This window comes from Chelonia mydas, chromosome 4, assembly GCF_015237465.2.
Source record: "Chelonia mydas isolate rCheMyd1 chromosome 4, rCheMyd1.pri.v2, whole genome shotgun sequence".
In the NCBI taxonomy this organism is placed as follows: Eukaryota; Metazoa; Chordata; order Testudines; family Cheloniidae; genus Chelonia; species Chelonia mydas.
In genome coordinates this window covers 128,018,333-128,031,335 of record NC_057852.1, presented here as the reverse complement: position 1 = coordinate 128,031,335, position 13,003 = coordinate 128,018,333, and the positions used below count along the sequence as shown (strand labels likewise).

General features: G+C 45.2%; 1 protein-coding gene across 1 annotated transcript; it reads left to right on the top strand.

Annotated features, from left to right (window-relative positions):
* Nucleotides 1-381: 381 nt before the first annotated feature.
* FABP1 (fatty acid binding protein 1) lies at nucleotides 382-5,747 on the top strand. The gene is made up of 4 exons (XM_007063717.3): nucleotides 382-483; nucleotides 1,693-1,865; nucleotides 4,384-4,476; nucleotides 5,641-5,747. The coding sequence occupies exons 1-4, from the start codon at nucleotides 417-419 to the stop codon at nucleotides 5,689-5,691; spliced, it is 384 nt and encodes a 127-aa protein (XP_007063779.1). The 5' UTR covers nucleotides 382-416; the 3' UTR covers nucleotides 5,692-5,747.
* Nucleotides 5,748-13,003: the final 7,256 nt, after the last annotated feature.

Sequence of the window (13,003 nt, the reverse complement as noted above, 5' to 3'; positions counted from 1 at the left end):
CACTTTAGGGTCCTGATCTGCAGTTTGAGAACCACTGCTCTAGCTGGTTTGAATCATTTGGTTTTTTTCTCTGACAATCAGCAGGCAAGATCTCTCTGCACTTTTTTTCATTTCTTTGGTTTTACAGATGCTGCTTTGTATTTTGTTACATCTGTAATTCTGTGTCTTTATCAAAAATAACCTACCCCCACTTTATCAAAAATAACCTACCCCCACCTAAACCTAGGTCAGCAGCTGAGGGCAGTTTATCACTGACCATTGCTCAGTCATATGTTAATGTTTGAGCAAGGCCATAAAAGAATTACATCATATTACCTCTGACCAACTTTCAAGGCAATGAATCTTTATAAAGCCCAAGTGCTGGTTATTGACAAGCTACATTCTCTCCTGACAGGGCCACAGAGAACATCTCCATCATGAGCTTCAATGGAAAGTTTGAACTCCAGTCCCATGAAAATTTTGAGCCTTTCATGAAAGCCCTTGGTAAGTATCAGATAAATGTAACTATGTTTAGTGTGTGTTGCCTCTGTCTGTATGTAGTGTCCAACATTGGTTAAAATTAGTCTATTGCTTGCAGGCATTCAGGATTTAGATGAAAATAATTTTAATGTCTAATATTGAATGTTACTGTCCTTAATTTTTATACATTAATATGTTTTAAAAATACATAATAGTGTACATGTGATCTTGTGCATTCATGAAAAGAACACATAATAGAATGAGTCTCTCTCTATGATTGATATGTAGGAAACACTGCATAAAATTCTCTGCCCTGTATTATGCAGGAGATCAGTCTAAAATACCATAATGGTCCCTTCTGCCCTAAGAGTCTGCGGGCCAGATCCTCCTCTACAGCAGACCGGTGTGAATTTCCCCCTAAGTCAGTGGAGGTATGCCAATTTACACTGGCTGAGGAGCTGGTCCTAGGAATCTATTAAATGAATCTCTGTTGATTTTGCCTTGACTCTGCTAATCTGTCACTGTGTTCGTTTTGTATGGAAGCTCTGATTCAATTGCTTGCCAAGAACTAGGTAAAATGGGCCACTTATTTAGGTGCCTGAAGGTAGATTTAGGTGCCTACTTTTAGACACTAAAGTTTGAAAAATTTTGGCTTACATTTTCAATCACTTTCTAACAAGGGATAGTATTTTCTCCAGTCTCATTAGGTATTCATCAGTGATTTGCTGTATCATTTCTTCCATGTATTGTGATATTCTTTTTACCTTTCATATGTACAATTGGCTTCAGGATTTTGAGGGATCCCAACCAGGATATTCTTGGGGTCCCTATTCATCCCACATCTCCCACAAAAATTCCTGTCTTCTCCTCTCCTCCATCCACTTTCTTCTGCGTGATCTTTTCTTTCCCCTTAGATTTTCAAGGTGGGGGCGGGGATGGCATTTCTTCCTCTTTCTAACCAGCCATGTAGGACAGGGGACAAAGCCTTGGGTTGGAGACTTTCCCCAGACTCGACTATGAATGACATTGTTCATTGCACTCAAACAGCAGCCAACCGCATGGTCCTATGTTAATGTAGGAAGTGTCCCTCAGAGTGTGTACCAGTCAAGGAGCCCTCTCAGCTGTGGATTTAACAGCCCTGAAAGCTGGCTTTGTTTGTGTGGCTTCCCCATCTGCCCCGGAAATAGCGCTTCTCAGAACGCTCACTAAGCCTAGGCTTTTATTTTTGGCCAGGTCTTTCTGATGAATTGATCGAAAAGGGCAAGGACCTCAAGAGCATCTCAGAAATTGTGCAGAATGGCAAAAAGTTCAAGGTCACCGTGACAACTGGCAGCAAAGTGCTGACCAATGAGTTCACTATTGGAGAGGAGGCCGAGCTGGAGACCCCCACTGGAGAGAAGGTCAAGGTAGGTGCCTGGTCCTCCCTTCGTGTAGGGATGTGGGTTGCTGAGCATCTCCTGTGGGGTGCTGAGCGCCCTGAGAGTGCTCAGTCCCTTGGAAGGGGCCTTCCACACCTTGCAGGATCCTGCCCTGACGCCGCGTCCCAGCTACACTATCCTACAGAAACGGCTGAACTGACATTGCCCCCAGTACACGGCAGTTGATTTCTAGTGGACTTGTAGCACTTTCCTTCCTTTTCATCTAACCCAGACGTGCCCCAGATTTGCTCAACTAATAGCCACACCATCAGCTTGCCCACAGATCCGCAAGATGCATCAAAGCCCATAACTGCTGCTGGGCTACATTCTCTGCTCGTGTAAACGGGGGCAGCTCTTCTAACTTCAGTGGGATTGCACCCATTTACACTGGCAAAGAATTTGGCCCCTTGTGTGTAATAGGGATGAGTGGCCCTCAACGATTAGAGCTCCCAGCATACACATGGATCAAAGTGGAGCACTGCACGCTGGGACCTGTAATTGCTGTGGCTTGAGTCCCAGGTAGTAAAGTTTAGGTTGCCATGGATTGTATTGTGTAACTTCATGGATTGATCTTGGCTCACAGCTTGGCCATGTGTGATTTATTGTAGTGGAGGGGAAGTAAAGTTCCACACGGTAGCCGAGGGAAGCATTGCACAATGGAGAGGACGTCTGGCCACTTGGGGGCCATGCCTTGCTCTGCTTTAGACAGGACGTCAGCAAGTCTCTTACGCAGCCCGTGGCAGTGAGCCTCTGAGCCCAGGTCACCACACTCAGGCTCACTGGGCTCAGTCACGCCAAAGTGCTAAAACCAGCTGTGTAGACGTTGCAGCTCGGGCTGGTGCTCAGGCTCTGAAACCTAGGGATGGGTTGGGCTTTAGAACCCAAACTGCAGCTTAAGGGCGCCATCTACCACGGCTATTTTTAGCTCTGTGGCATGAGCCCGAGTCTGTCGTCCTGGGTGCGGCGCTCACTGCCGCGGGCTGCCATTGGCTGTGTGTCAGCAAAGTTTCAAAAGTGACCTCGAATGTTGGGTGCCTCTGTTTCTAGTGCCCTATTTTAGAGCCCCAGGGCTTAATTCTCAGAGGTGCTAAGCACTTTCCATTGACTTCGGTTGGATGTGTGGCTGCTCACTGTTACTAGATTCCTACTTAAACACATCACTTGGCACCTCTGAGAATCAGGCCTTGGAGTTCTAAAGTTAGATGCCCAAAACTATAGGCCGCCCCTGAAAATGCGGGCGGTAGCCTCTCTTTGCCTCAGTTTCCCCATGTAACATGTTCGAGAGCCACAGATGAACAATTCTGTAAAAGTGCTAAATACTGTTCTTTCAGACTAGCCAGCTGAATCAGGTTTGACTTCATGTGGTCTGTTGCATTACAAAAGAGACATGGAGTTCTGTTTTATTTTTAAAAAAGGGGATGATGAAATGTGGGAGGAGATGTACAGTCATAAAACAAAAACCTTCCCTCTTAAAGAAGGAATATGCACAGGCTCTTTGGCAGCTCTGACTGCTCCTTCCTCTGCCCTTGTTTGCATTTGGTGGGTGATTGTGGAATTGGGGTTCATAGCTCTTAAAACTGGATGGTTCCTGTTCCTGGAAGGAAAGGGACAGATCCAGTGGTTCACTTAAAACCCCAGTATTGGCAAATCCTGCCCCTCACCTTCTTTATCTCATCAGCAGGTAGCTTTCTAGATCTTCTGAAGACTGGAGGAATTTCTCTGTCACCTGAAATAGCACTGCAAGGCTACACACCTAGAGGTCACTGATATCCCACACGTGTTGCACTAGGGATAGCATCATGAACTTCTGGAGCAAACCACAGGCCACCAGCACTTGAGCTAAAGGAGAATTCTCTGCAAGTGTGGCTATAAAAGTTTTACCTTCTATATAACAGCCACTAGGGAGCATGTAGGTCGATACTATTTGTATTATCATACTGCCTAGGAGCCGCGGCCATGGACCAGGACCCCACTGTGCTAGGCACTATACAAACGTGGAACAAAAGGTCATTCCCTGTCCCAAAGAGTACAAATCTAAGGAGGTAGACAGATAAATAATGTTTTCCTATTGAAGGGGTTTACTTGTGTAATTTCAGTTAGCAGTGATGTTAAACCACTTAGGACTTGTCTACACGGGGACACCTGGGAAAGTTAGTCTGAAGGAACTAAAGGTGTGAATTTGAAATGGATTAATTACACCGCATTAAACCCCCATGTGAACACCCTCATTCAAATGATAGTGGCCTTAACTTGATTTAGTTTACTTCCAAAGTGAATTAAACTAAATGGAATTAAGGCCACTTTTAATTCTGAATAACAGCATCCACACAGGGATTTAATGTGATTTAACTAATCCACTTCAAATTCACACCTTTAGTTAATTTGGAGTCTTACACTTGCCTAATGTATCTAGTAATTAGACACGTGAGAGTGCAAATTGGTCTTTATTCCACAGGCAATAATGTTCATGTCTCTCTCTTCCCCCCCCCCACCCCCTCTCTTTCAGGCTGTTGTTCAAATGGAAGGTGACAATAAACTAGTCACGAACTTGAGCAAAATCAAATCTGTCACTGAAATAAAGGGAGACATAATCACCAATGTAAGTACATGAGGTTCTATATAACATTAGAAAAATGTCATCACTTACAGCATGAGACTACGGTGGGAGTTTCTAATGGAGACCAGCAAGGGCAAGTAGCTATCAGCATAGATTACTGACCCAAAGTACTGATTTATACATTGGGCCAGAACCTCCGCAGGTATCAATCGGCATAGTGCTACTGACTTCAGTCGAGCTATGCCGAATCACACCAGCTAAGGATCTGGCCTATTATGTAGTAATCTGTGAGAATTTTAAATATATCATGTACAAGCATGTGCGTAATTTGGCCTTTTGGTAATGACCAACATCTACCCCAGGTGTTTAAGTTTGGCTGGTCAATCAAGTGGCCATTTAAGGCCATTTTCAATGAGAACGTGCAGTACGCTACACGCTGTACACCCTTAATTATCCAATGAAAAGTGTTAATAATTAAGATTTCAGGTAAGTGAAGAATGTTTTCACTCTCATTATAGTAGAAGTTGTGGGGCATGACTCGGGGTCGGAAAAAAGGGAGGGTTAGCTGACTGGTTTCAAATAAGCAAGGTCACACTGGACACACACGTTTTAGAGTATTTATTAATATAGTTAAAGGATTAGCAGTGCAATTTAAATGAGATAAATTTCAATTTAAATGGTTGGACTTGGGCCGCACCCTGAAGTGTGGGTCTCTGGTCTGTGGGATCAGGGCCTTGATATGTGTGATATTTGCAGACTACTTTGAAGGGTTCATGTTTAGTTCATCCACCTGGAAACAGTCAGGGCACACCCTGACTGTTGTGTAGGAGCAATGCACACATTGCTCTATCCAAGGACAAGGACCAGATATGAACCATGGGAAGTCAATTAAAGGACAGTAACCGTGGGAAGCTTCCTTGGCCTGGGCTCAAGGCCTGAGAACTAGGATTGTAGTAGATAGAGGCTGGTAAATAAGAATATTAATCAAAGTCATATATTCCTTTGTTGTGTCTTTTTGCGGGGGAAGTATGTAATGCGCAGGGGGGAGAGATATAATAAAAGGGAAGGTGGAAGGCTGACAGGGGGCAGCCCATCTCAGCTGACCAGCTCGCTTGCTTGCAAAAGGCTGTGTTCCGTCTTGTCATTGAACCGCCACACTACTTCAGTGAAAGACTTAACACTTTGTGCTTTTTGTGTGGTTTTTAGGCAATGACTCTGGGAGACATCAGCTACACGCGAATCAGCAAGAGAATCTAGCTAGCCTGTGCATTTCCTATACTGTGTAAAGTGTGCCCAATAAAGTACAGTTTGTATTAAAGCCCCTTTGTTGTTATTAATTATTATGATTATTAGCATCCTCCTTGTCATTTGGCGGCAATGCTGTGATTCACAGACGCCTGTTGTAAGAGCTGTATTGGCCGTGGTTTCTATCCATTTTCCTAGTGAACAACTGTCCATATCACAAAAGCCACCACCACAATTGGCACAAACTGGCTAGCAAGTTCTACACGGAGGACACAGTATGAATGGGCTATAGAGACTGAATTACCCTCTGTTCCACAGAAGTGGTTCCTCCGGCTCCGCGTTGAGGCCCATTGCTGTGGCCCAGGCAGTATTTGTTCTGTTGCTAAACACAGTCATCACACTGTTGGTTCCTATTCAATTTGTGAGCCCCCAGAACCCCCAGACATGGCAGTACTACCACCTCGCCAGATAGTCCCATTTTGTAGCTGTGCAGCTGACTGATTTCCTTCCGAAGAATGTCTCTTTATTGAATTTTATCTGGTTGATTGCAGACCAATTCTCCCATTCATCTAGGTCATTTTGAATGTTAAGCCTGTCCTCCAAAGTGCTTGCAAAACCGCTCCCAGCTTAGGTGTCATCTACAGATTTTATAAGTGTCCTCCCCACGGCATCAGCCAAGCCATTAAGGAAAATATTGAATAATACCAGACCCAAGACAGACCTCCCTGTAGGACCTTCCTAGAGCCATCCTCCCAGTTTGATAGTGAACCACTGATAACTACTCTTTGACCATGTTTTTTTCAACCAGTTGTGCACCTACCTTAGAGTAATTTCCTCTAGACCTCACGGCCCTAGCTTGCTTATCAGAATGTCATGTGGGACTGTGTCAAAAGCCTTACTAAAATCAAGATATATCATGTCTGCTGTGCCCCCAACCCACTAGGCCAATAACCCTGTCAAAGGCGGCAGTTAGGCTGGTTTGGTATCATTTGATATGGACAAATCCATGTTGGCTATTACTTATCACGCTATTATCCTTTAGGTGCTTACAAACTGGTTGTTGAATAATTTGTTCCAGTATCTTTTCAGGTATCAAATGTCCCATTAAGATGATGTTTCCAAACATTTATACAGCTGAACACAGCTTCAGGAAGATGAAACCAATCACACACACACACCCTTCAACCTCACTGGGTTGTTAAAGGCCTGACCATCTTAATGTACACATCTTCCACAACCCTCTCCCCTCACTAGTCCTTTGCACCCACCAGCGGGGCATGCCCCATACTTCGGGAAACACTATGGTAGATCTTCATAATACAATCTTCCCTCTTCCTGCCTTACATGTGATGGGCGTTCAAACAGTGAACAGTTTTGGGATTTAAAGTGTCTCCTTTGGCCTCTGAGTTTACACCCATTGACATGAATTCAGCCATTCAGAACCATAGTTTCAAACTCTCTGCTGGAGAGTCCGGAATTTATTTTTAAACCTTAATTACCTTGCAGAGGAATTTTCTCCAATTTACTTGCAAGTGTCAGGTTGGGGATTCCCAGGGTTGGGGAAGGGGTCCAAGCCCCATGCACACACGAACCCTCCCTCCTAGGTGCATCAGAGTTAAGCTTCTGGGAAAAGTACCACACTTAATGATAGAACACCACCTTCCCTTATGCCAGGCAAACCCAGTAGCAAACCCAGGGGAAGACCTCTAAGTGGTGTTACAGACTGCTTTGCCCCCAGTATACCATAAAGAAACAGCCCAGGGACAGATCTCTGGCAGAGGTTCCACAGAGTCCCTTGCCCTGGTACACCATACAGCACACTGCCCCCAGACTTAGCTGGCATGCACCATGCACTCAGAACGGTGAGTCCTGCTGCATGGTCTCAGCTGTCCAGGTGGCTGTTTGGTGCCTGCCTGCCCCTTCTTCTGTGCTGCTGGTTCTGCTCCTCCTGGGACAGCTGCTCCTTCTTTCTTCTCCTCCTTCCAAATTTCCCGGGCTTGTGACCCTGCCTGCCCCTGCCCCAATCTCTTATTAGCTCAAACCCTCCCAGACGGCTGCCAGATAGGAGGGGTGACAAATCAGGATAGAGGGTGGGAGGTAATAGGCGCCTACATAAGATAGAGCCTCAAATACGAGGACTGTTCCCATAAAATCAGGACATCTGGTCATCCTAAGCGGCACACCCCCCAGCCAATCAGGTTTGGAGGGAGGGGCTCTACTCAGACAAGATTCATCTCTTCTCTGGTCCATCTTTTTGATTTCTAGTGTCCATTGTCAGCTCCTTTGTCTAACTGATTCATCTACTCCTGGCACTAGCTCACCGCAGCTGTCGCTATGATGACCCCCGCCCACAGAAGTTGGGTTGTTTTTTCCTCTCTTTCTTTTGTTCTATTCCTTCATAGACTACTTAGCGCTTTTAATCCTCAGCATCTTGTACAGATATTACCTGGCCAATCCTCAAGATTCCCTAATCCAGTTGTGAATATCATGTCCCGGGCACAGATAAAGCAGTGGTGAGTGATTTGACCAAGGCAGCAAACTGTGGTAGACCCAGGATTTGAACTCAGGAGTTCCTGGCCCCCAGTTTTGGGATCGGGGTATTAGTTCATGCCTCTAGCTCAAAGCTGTGCCTGATTCATCTTTCATATGTACCTTCAAACAAATGGAGAATCATTTCTTTCACCTCCCTTTTGCCATGGGGAAAAATCATGATGCATGTTTGATGAAATGTGAGTTTTTGCTGATTCTGCTGGTGGGCAGAATTTGTTCCCACAGCCCTAACAACAATACCAGTTGGGTTCAGAGAAATTCTTGTGATCTCCCATGCCAATTGAGACAGGTGCTTGTATCTGTCTGCCCATCAACATAAGAACACAAGAACGGTCATACTGGGTCAAACCAAAGGTCCATCTAGCCCAGTATCCTGTCTTCCAACAGTGGCCAATGCCAGGTGCCCCAGAGGGAATGAACAGAACAGGTAATCATCAAATGATCCATCCCCAGTCGCCCATTCCCAGCTTCTGGCAAACAGAGGCTAGGGACATCATCCTTACTCATCCTAATAGTCTTTGATGGACCTATCCCCCATGAACTTATCTAGCTCTTTTTTGAACCCTGTTATAGTCTTGGCCTTCACAACATCCTCTGGCAAAGAGTTCACAGGTTGACTGTGCATTGTGTGAAGAAATACTTCCTTTTTTTTTGTTTTAAACCTGCTGCTTATTAATTTCATTTGGTGACTTGTGTTATGAGAAGTAGCAAACAACACTTCCTTATTTACTTTCTCCACACCACTCATGATTTTATAGACTTCAATCATATCTCTCCTTCGTCATCTCTTTTCCAAACTGAACAGTCCCAGTCTTATTAATCTTTCCTCATACGGAAGCTGTTCCATACCCCTCACCATTTTTGTTGCCCTTTTCTGAACCTTTTCCAATTCCAACATATCTTTTTTGAGATGTGGCAACCACATCTGCATGCTGTATTCAAGATGTGGGTGTACCATGGAGGCAGAGCAATCTCTAGGGTATTGCAAAATGGGGCGACAGCCCTGGGTCCTGTGCTTTGGAGGGCCCCGCGCTTCGTGAGAAGGCTGGCGGGGAGGTGAGGCGGGGCACCAGCGGGTGAGGGGGTGCCCCTCTACCAACCTCCTCCTCCCCCCAGTGCCTCCTGCCCGCCAGCTGGCCCTGCCAATCAGCGCCTCCCACTCCCTCCCAGTGCTTACCACCGATCAGCTGTGTCGCGGTGTCTGGAGGCACGGGGGGGAGGAGGGAGGAGCCAGGGTGCAGCACGGTCAGGGGAGGGGGCGGAACTGGGCAGGGAAGAGGTAGGGCGGGGGCAGGAAGAGGTGGGGTGGGGGTGGGGCCTTGGGGGAAGGGGTGGGGTAGGGTCAGGGCCTGGACGGAGCCAGGGGGAGCACGCAGGAAACTCAGCGCCTATGTCCTGGGCCCCCTAGGGACGACCCTGCATGGAGGTATATAGAGGCAATATGATATTATTATCTATCCCTTTATCTATCTTATTATCTATCCCTTTCTTAATGATTCCCAACATTCTGTTCATCCAGCTATGTGGGGATAAAGAATGATGTGCAACGAGCAATCAGTGGAGACGTGTGCAGACAGAGACCCAGGTCATCAGCCAATGGCAGGCACTAAAGAAGCAGAAAAAGTTACCACGGTCAGTATAAAACTCGGAAGTAACACTGTCAGCTCGTCCAGTATGCTGAATACCGACTAGGTGTGATATCCAGGCCAGCAGAGGACAGTAGAACACAGGAACACAACCTAAACCATCCCATATGGATGGGCAGCTTTGGGCTAAAAGGAAACACTTAGGCATGCCCATTACAGTTGACCATGTGCTGAACAAGATGGTTTCCAAAGTGGTAAGTTGTCCCTCTACCTCTATCCAGTATTATGGCCCCAATATGAGTGTGGTTCTCAAACTTTTATACTGGTGACCCCTTTCACAGAGCAAGCCTCTGAGCGCGACCACCCCACCCCATATACATTAAAAACACTTTTTTTTATATTTAACACATTATAAATGCCGGAGGTGAAACAGGGTTTAGGATGGAGGCTGACAGCTTCCGACCCCTCATGTAATAACCTCTGTTAGGATATAGATATTCAGGCCTGTCTGTAAAGGCCTGTACTTTAAGAATTTAGGGGTATTCTTATCACTTGGCTAGTTCTAGAGGTATAAAAGAAAGAATCAAAATCACTGTCTGCTGGTGTAAGGGCCTTCTCTTACTGTGACAGTTTGAGGCCCGGTTCTTAGGCTAAGGCCTTTGGCTAAGCAGCAGAGGCAGCCATAAGCCAGGAAGCGACCGGTCACATCCTCACATTCCAAACTAGTCACATTGAAAGAAGGTGCTATTGGGCTGTTAGGAATACAATCCTGTCCTGAATACAATCCTGTCCTGATAATTCCTATCACCTCCAGAGAAAGGGAAGTGCCTAGAAAATGTAAAAGGAAACTTAGTTTGATAGCATCCTGTCTGGCAAGAACTCACTTATCAATAGCTGGGATGTGAAATCCTCACTTCTGTATTGTTTTGTCATTATAGTTCCCACTTTGCTCTTGTTTGTCTGTATAATCTCTGTCTGGTTCTGTGATTGTTTCTGTCTGCTGTATAATTAATTTTGCTGGGTGTAATCTAATTAAGATGGTGGGATATAATTGGTTAGCTAATCATGTTACAATATGTTAGGATTGGTTAGTTAAATTTCAGTAGAATGATTGGTTAAGGTATAGCTAAGAATATTACTATATAAATTAGGGGCAAACAGGAAGTAAGTTGGGATTCGAAAATAAGGAAAAGGAACTTGTATTTAAGCTTGCTGGAAGTTCACCCCAATAAACATCGAATTGTTTGCACCTTCAGACTTCGGGTATTGTTGCTCTCTGTTCATGCGAGAAGGACCAGGAAAGTGGGAGAGTGAAGGAATAAGCTCTCTAACAACCTCGCGACCCCCTGAGGGGTCACGACCTCCCAGTTTGAGAACCCCTGCGGTATAACTATATCTAGGGTGACCAGATGTCCCAATTTTATAGGTGCAGTCCCGACTTTTGGGTCTTTTTCTTATAGAGGCTCCTATTACTCCTCACCCCCGTCCCAATTTTTCACATTTGCTGTCCGGTCACCCAAACTATATCGCTTGGGGTGTGAAAAATCCACACCTAATGGGTGACGTAGTTATACTGACCTAAACCATGCAGAAAGCGCTGTGTTGACAGGAGAGCTTCTCCCACCAACAGAGCTACTGCTTCTTGCGGAGGTGGATTAACTATGCCGACAGGAGAGCTCTCTCCCGTCAGCTTAGAGCATCTTCACTAAAGTGCTACAGCCTCGCAGCTGCGCCAGGGCAGCATTTTAAGTGTAGACTTGCCCTGTGTTTCCCAGACCTGAAGAAGAGCTCTGTGTAACGCTTGAAAGCTTGTCTCTCTCACCAACAGAAGTTGGTCCAATAAAAGATATCACCTCACCCACCTTGTCTCCCTGAATAGTTTTATGACTTTTAATAACATCAGCAGCTGTGGACAATAGCAACAGGTCGGAAATTCTCATGCTTAAAGATGTAAAGTGTTCACTGTAGGGCTCAAGAAAGAATTTCACCCCCTGAATCCTCAGGGATTGGCCAGGCTGGAGTCCAGATTCCACACACACAATGGACTAATGTAAAGTGGGCCCTATGGGACAGATTCTCATCTGCATTACACCCATTTTAATTTAGAGTAACTGCAGCAAAGTCAATGGATAACATGAGATAAGAACCTGACCTTATTTCACTGGCCTATCCGGTCAGGAGTAATGAGAAACTTCTTGAATATGCCATTAATTTTATCTGCTACTCACCACTGAAGATTTGGAGAATTTGATTTCTGAAATACAGACAGACAGAAAACACCTTTTTGTTTAAAAATGCTGTTTCTAATGTATTTCCTTTTTAACATAAAACTGAAAGCCTTAGTGACATAACCTGCTAATGGCACTGTACAGAACCCAAACCAGTCCCAAGGATGATGTTAGCAGCATGGTCACGGTCTAGCATTCATTAACAGTGGATGAGAATTGTTTTGTAGGTGCATCTGTTGTATAGCCTGAGTTACAGGAAGTTTTAAAGAGACACTGTGTTAATACACACTGGGGCAAAGCTGGTTGTCAGATTGCTGTGCATCTTCCACAGCAGTGAAAATCAACAACACTTAACACCCTGCAAACATTATCTAATTGATCTTCCCAGCACTCCTGTGAGATGGGATTGGTATCCAGTTAGACTCCAGGAGTTCAGTCTGTTTAGCTTAATCAAGAGGAGGGTAAGTGGTGACTTGATCACAACCTATGAGTACCTGCATGGGCACTTCAATCTAGCAGACAAAGGTAGAACAAGGTTCACGGGCTGGAAGTTGAAGCTAGACAAATTCAGGCTAGACCAATGAGAGTAATTAACAGTTGGAACAAACAACCAAGGGTTTGGGATGGATTCTCCATAAGTGACAATTTTAAAATTAACACTGAACATTTTTCTAGGAGACATGATCTAATTCAAACAGGAATTAATTCAGGGGAATCCTCTGGCTTGTGCTATACAGGAGGTCAGATTAGATGAGCACAATGGTTCCTTTTGGCCTGGGAATCTATGAACCTACACTTTACAGATGGTGAACGAAAGAACATAAGAATGGCCATATTGGGTCAGTCCAATGTTCCATCTACCACAGTATCCTGTCTTCTGATAGTGGCCAATGCCAGGTGCTTCAGAGGGAATGACCAGAACAGGGCAATCATCAAGTGATTCATCCCCTGTTGCTCATT

Excerpts from the sequence above, each read along its gene's own strand:
- FABP1 (XM_007063717.3), top strand. The coding sequence starts at position 417 with ATGAGCTTCAATGGAAAGTTTGAACTCCAGTCCCATGAAAATTTTGAG. Across the intron at positions 484-1,692 it reads GCCTTTCATGAAAGCCCTTG|GTCTTTCTGATGAATTGATC; the intron begins GTAAGTATCAGA and ends ATTTTTGGCCAG. Across the intron at positions 4,477-5,640 it reads AGGGAGACATAATCACCAAT|GCAATGACTCTGGGAGACAT; the intron begins GTAAGTACATGA and ends TGTGGTTTTTAG.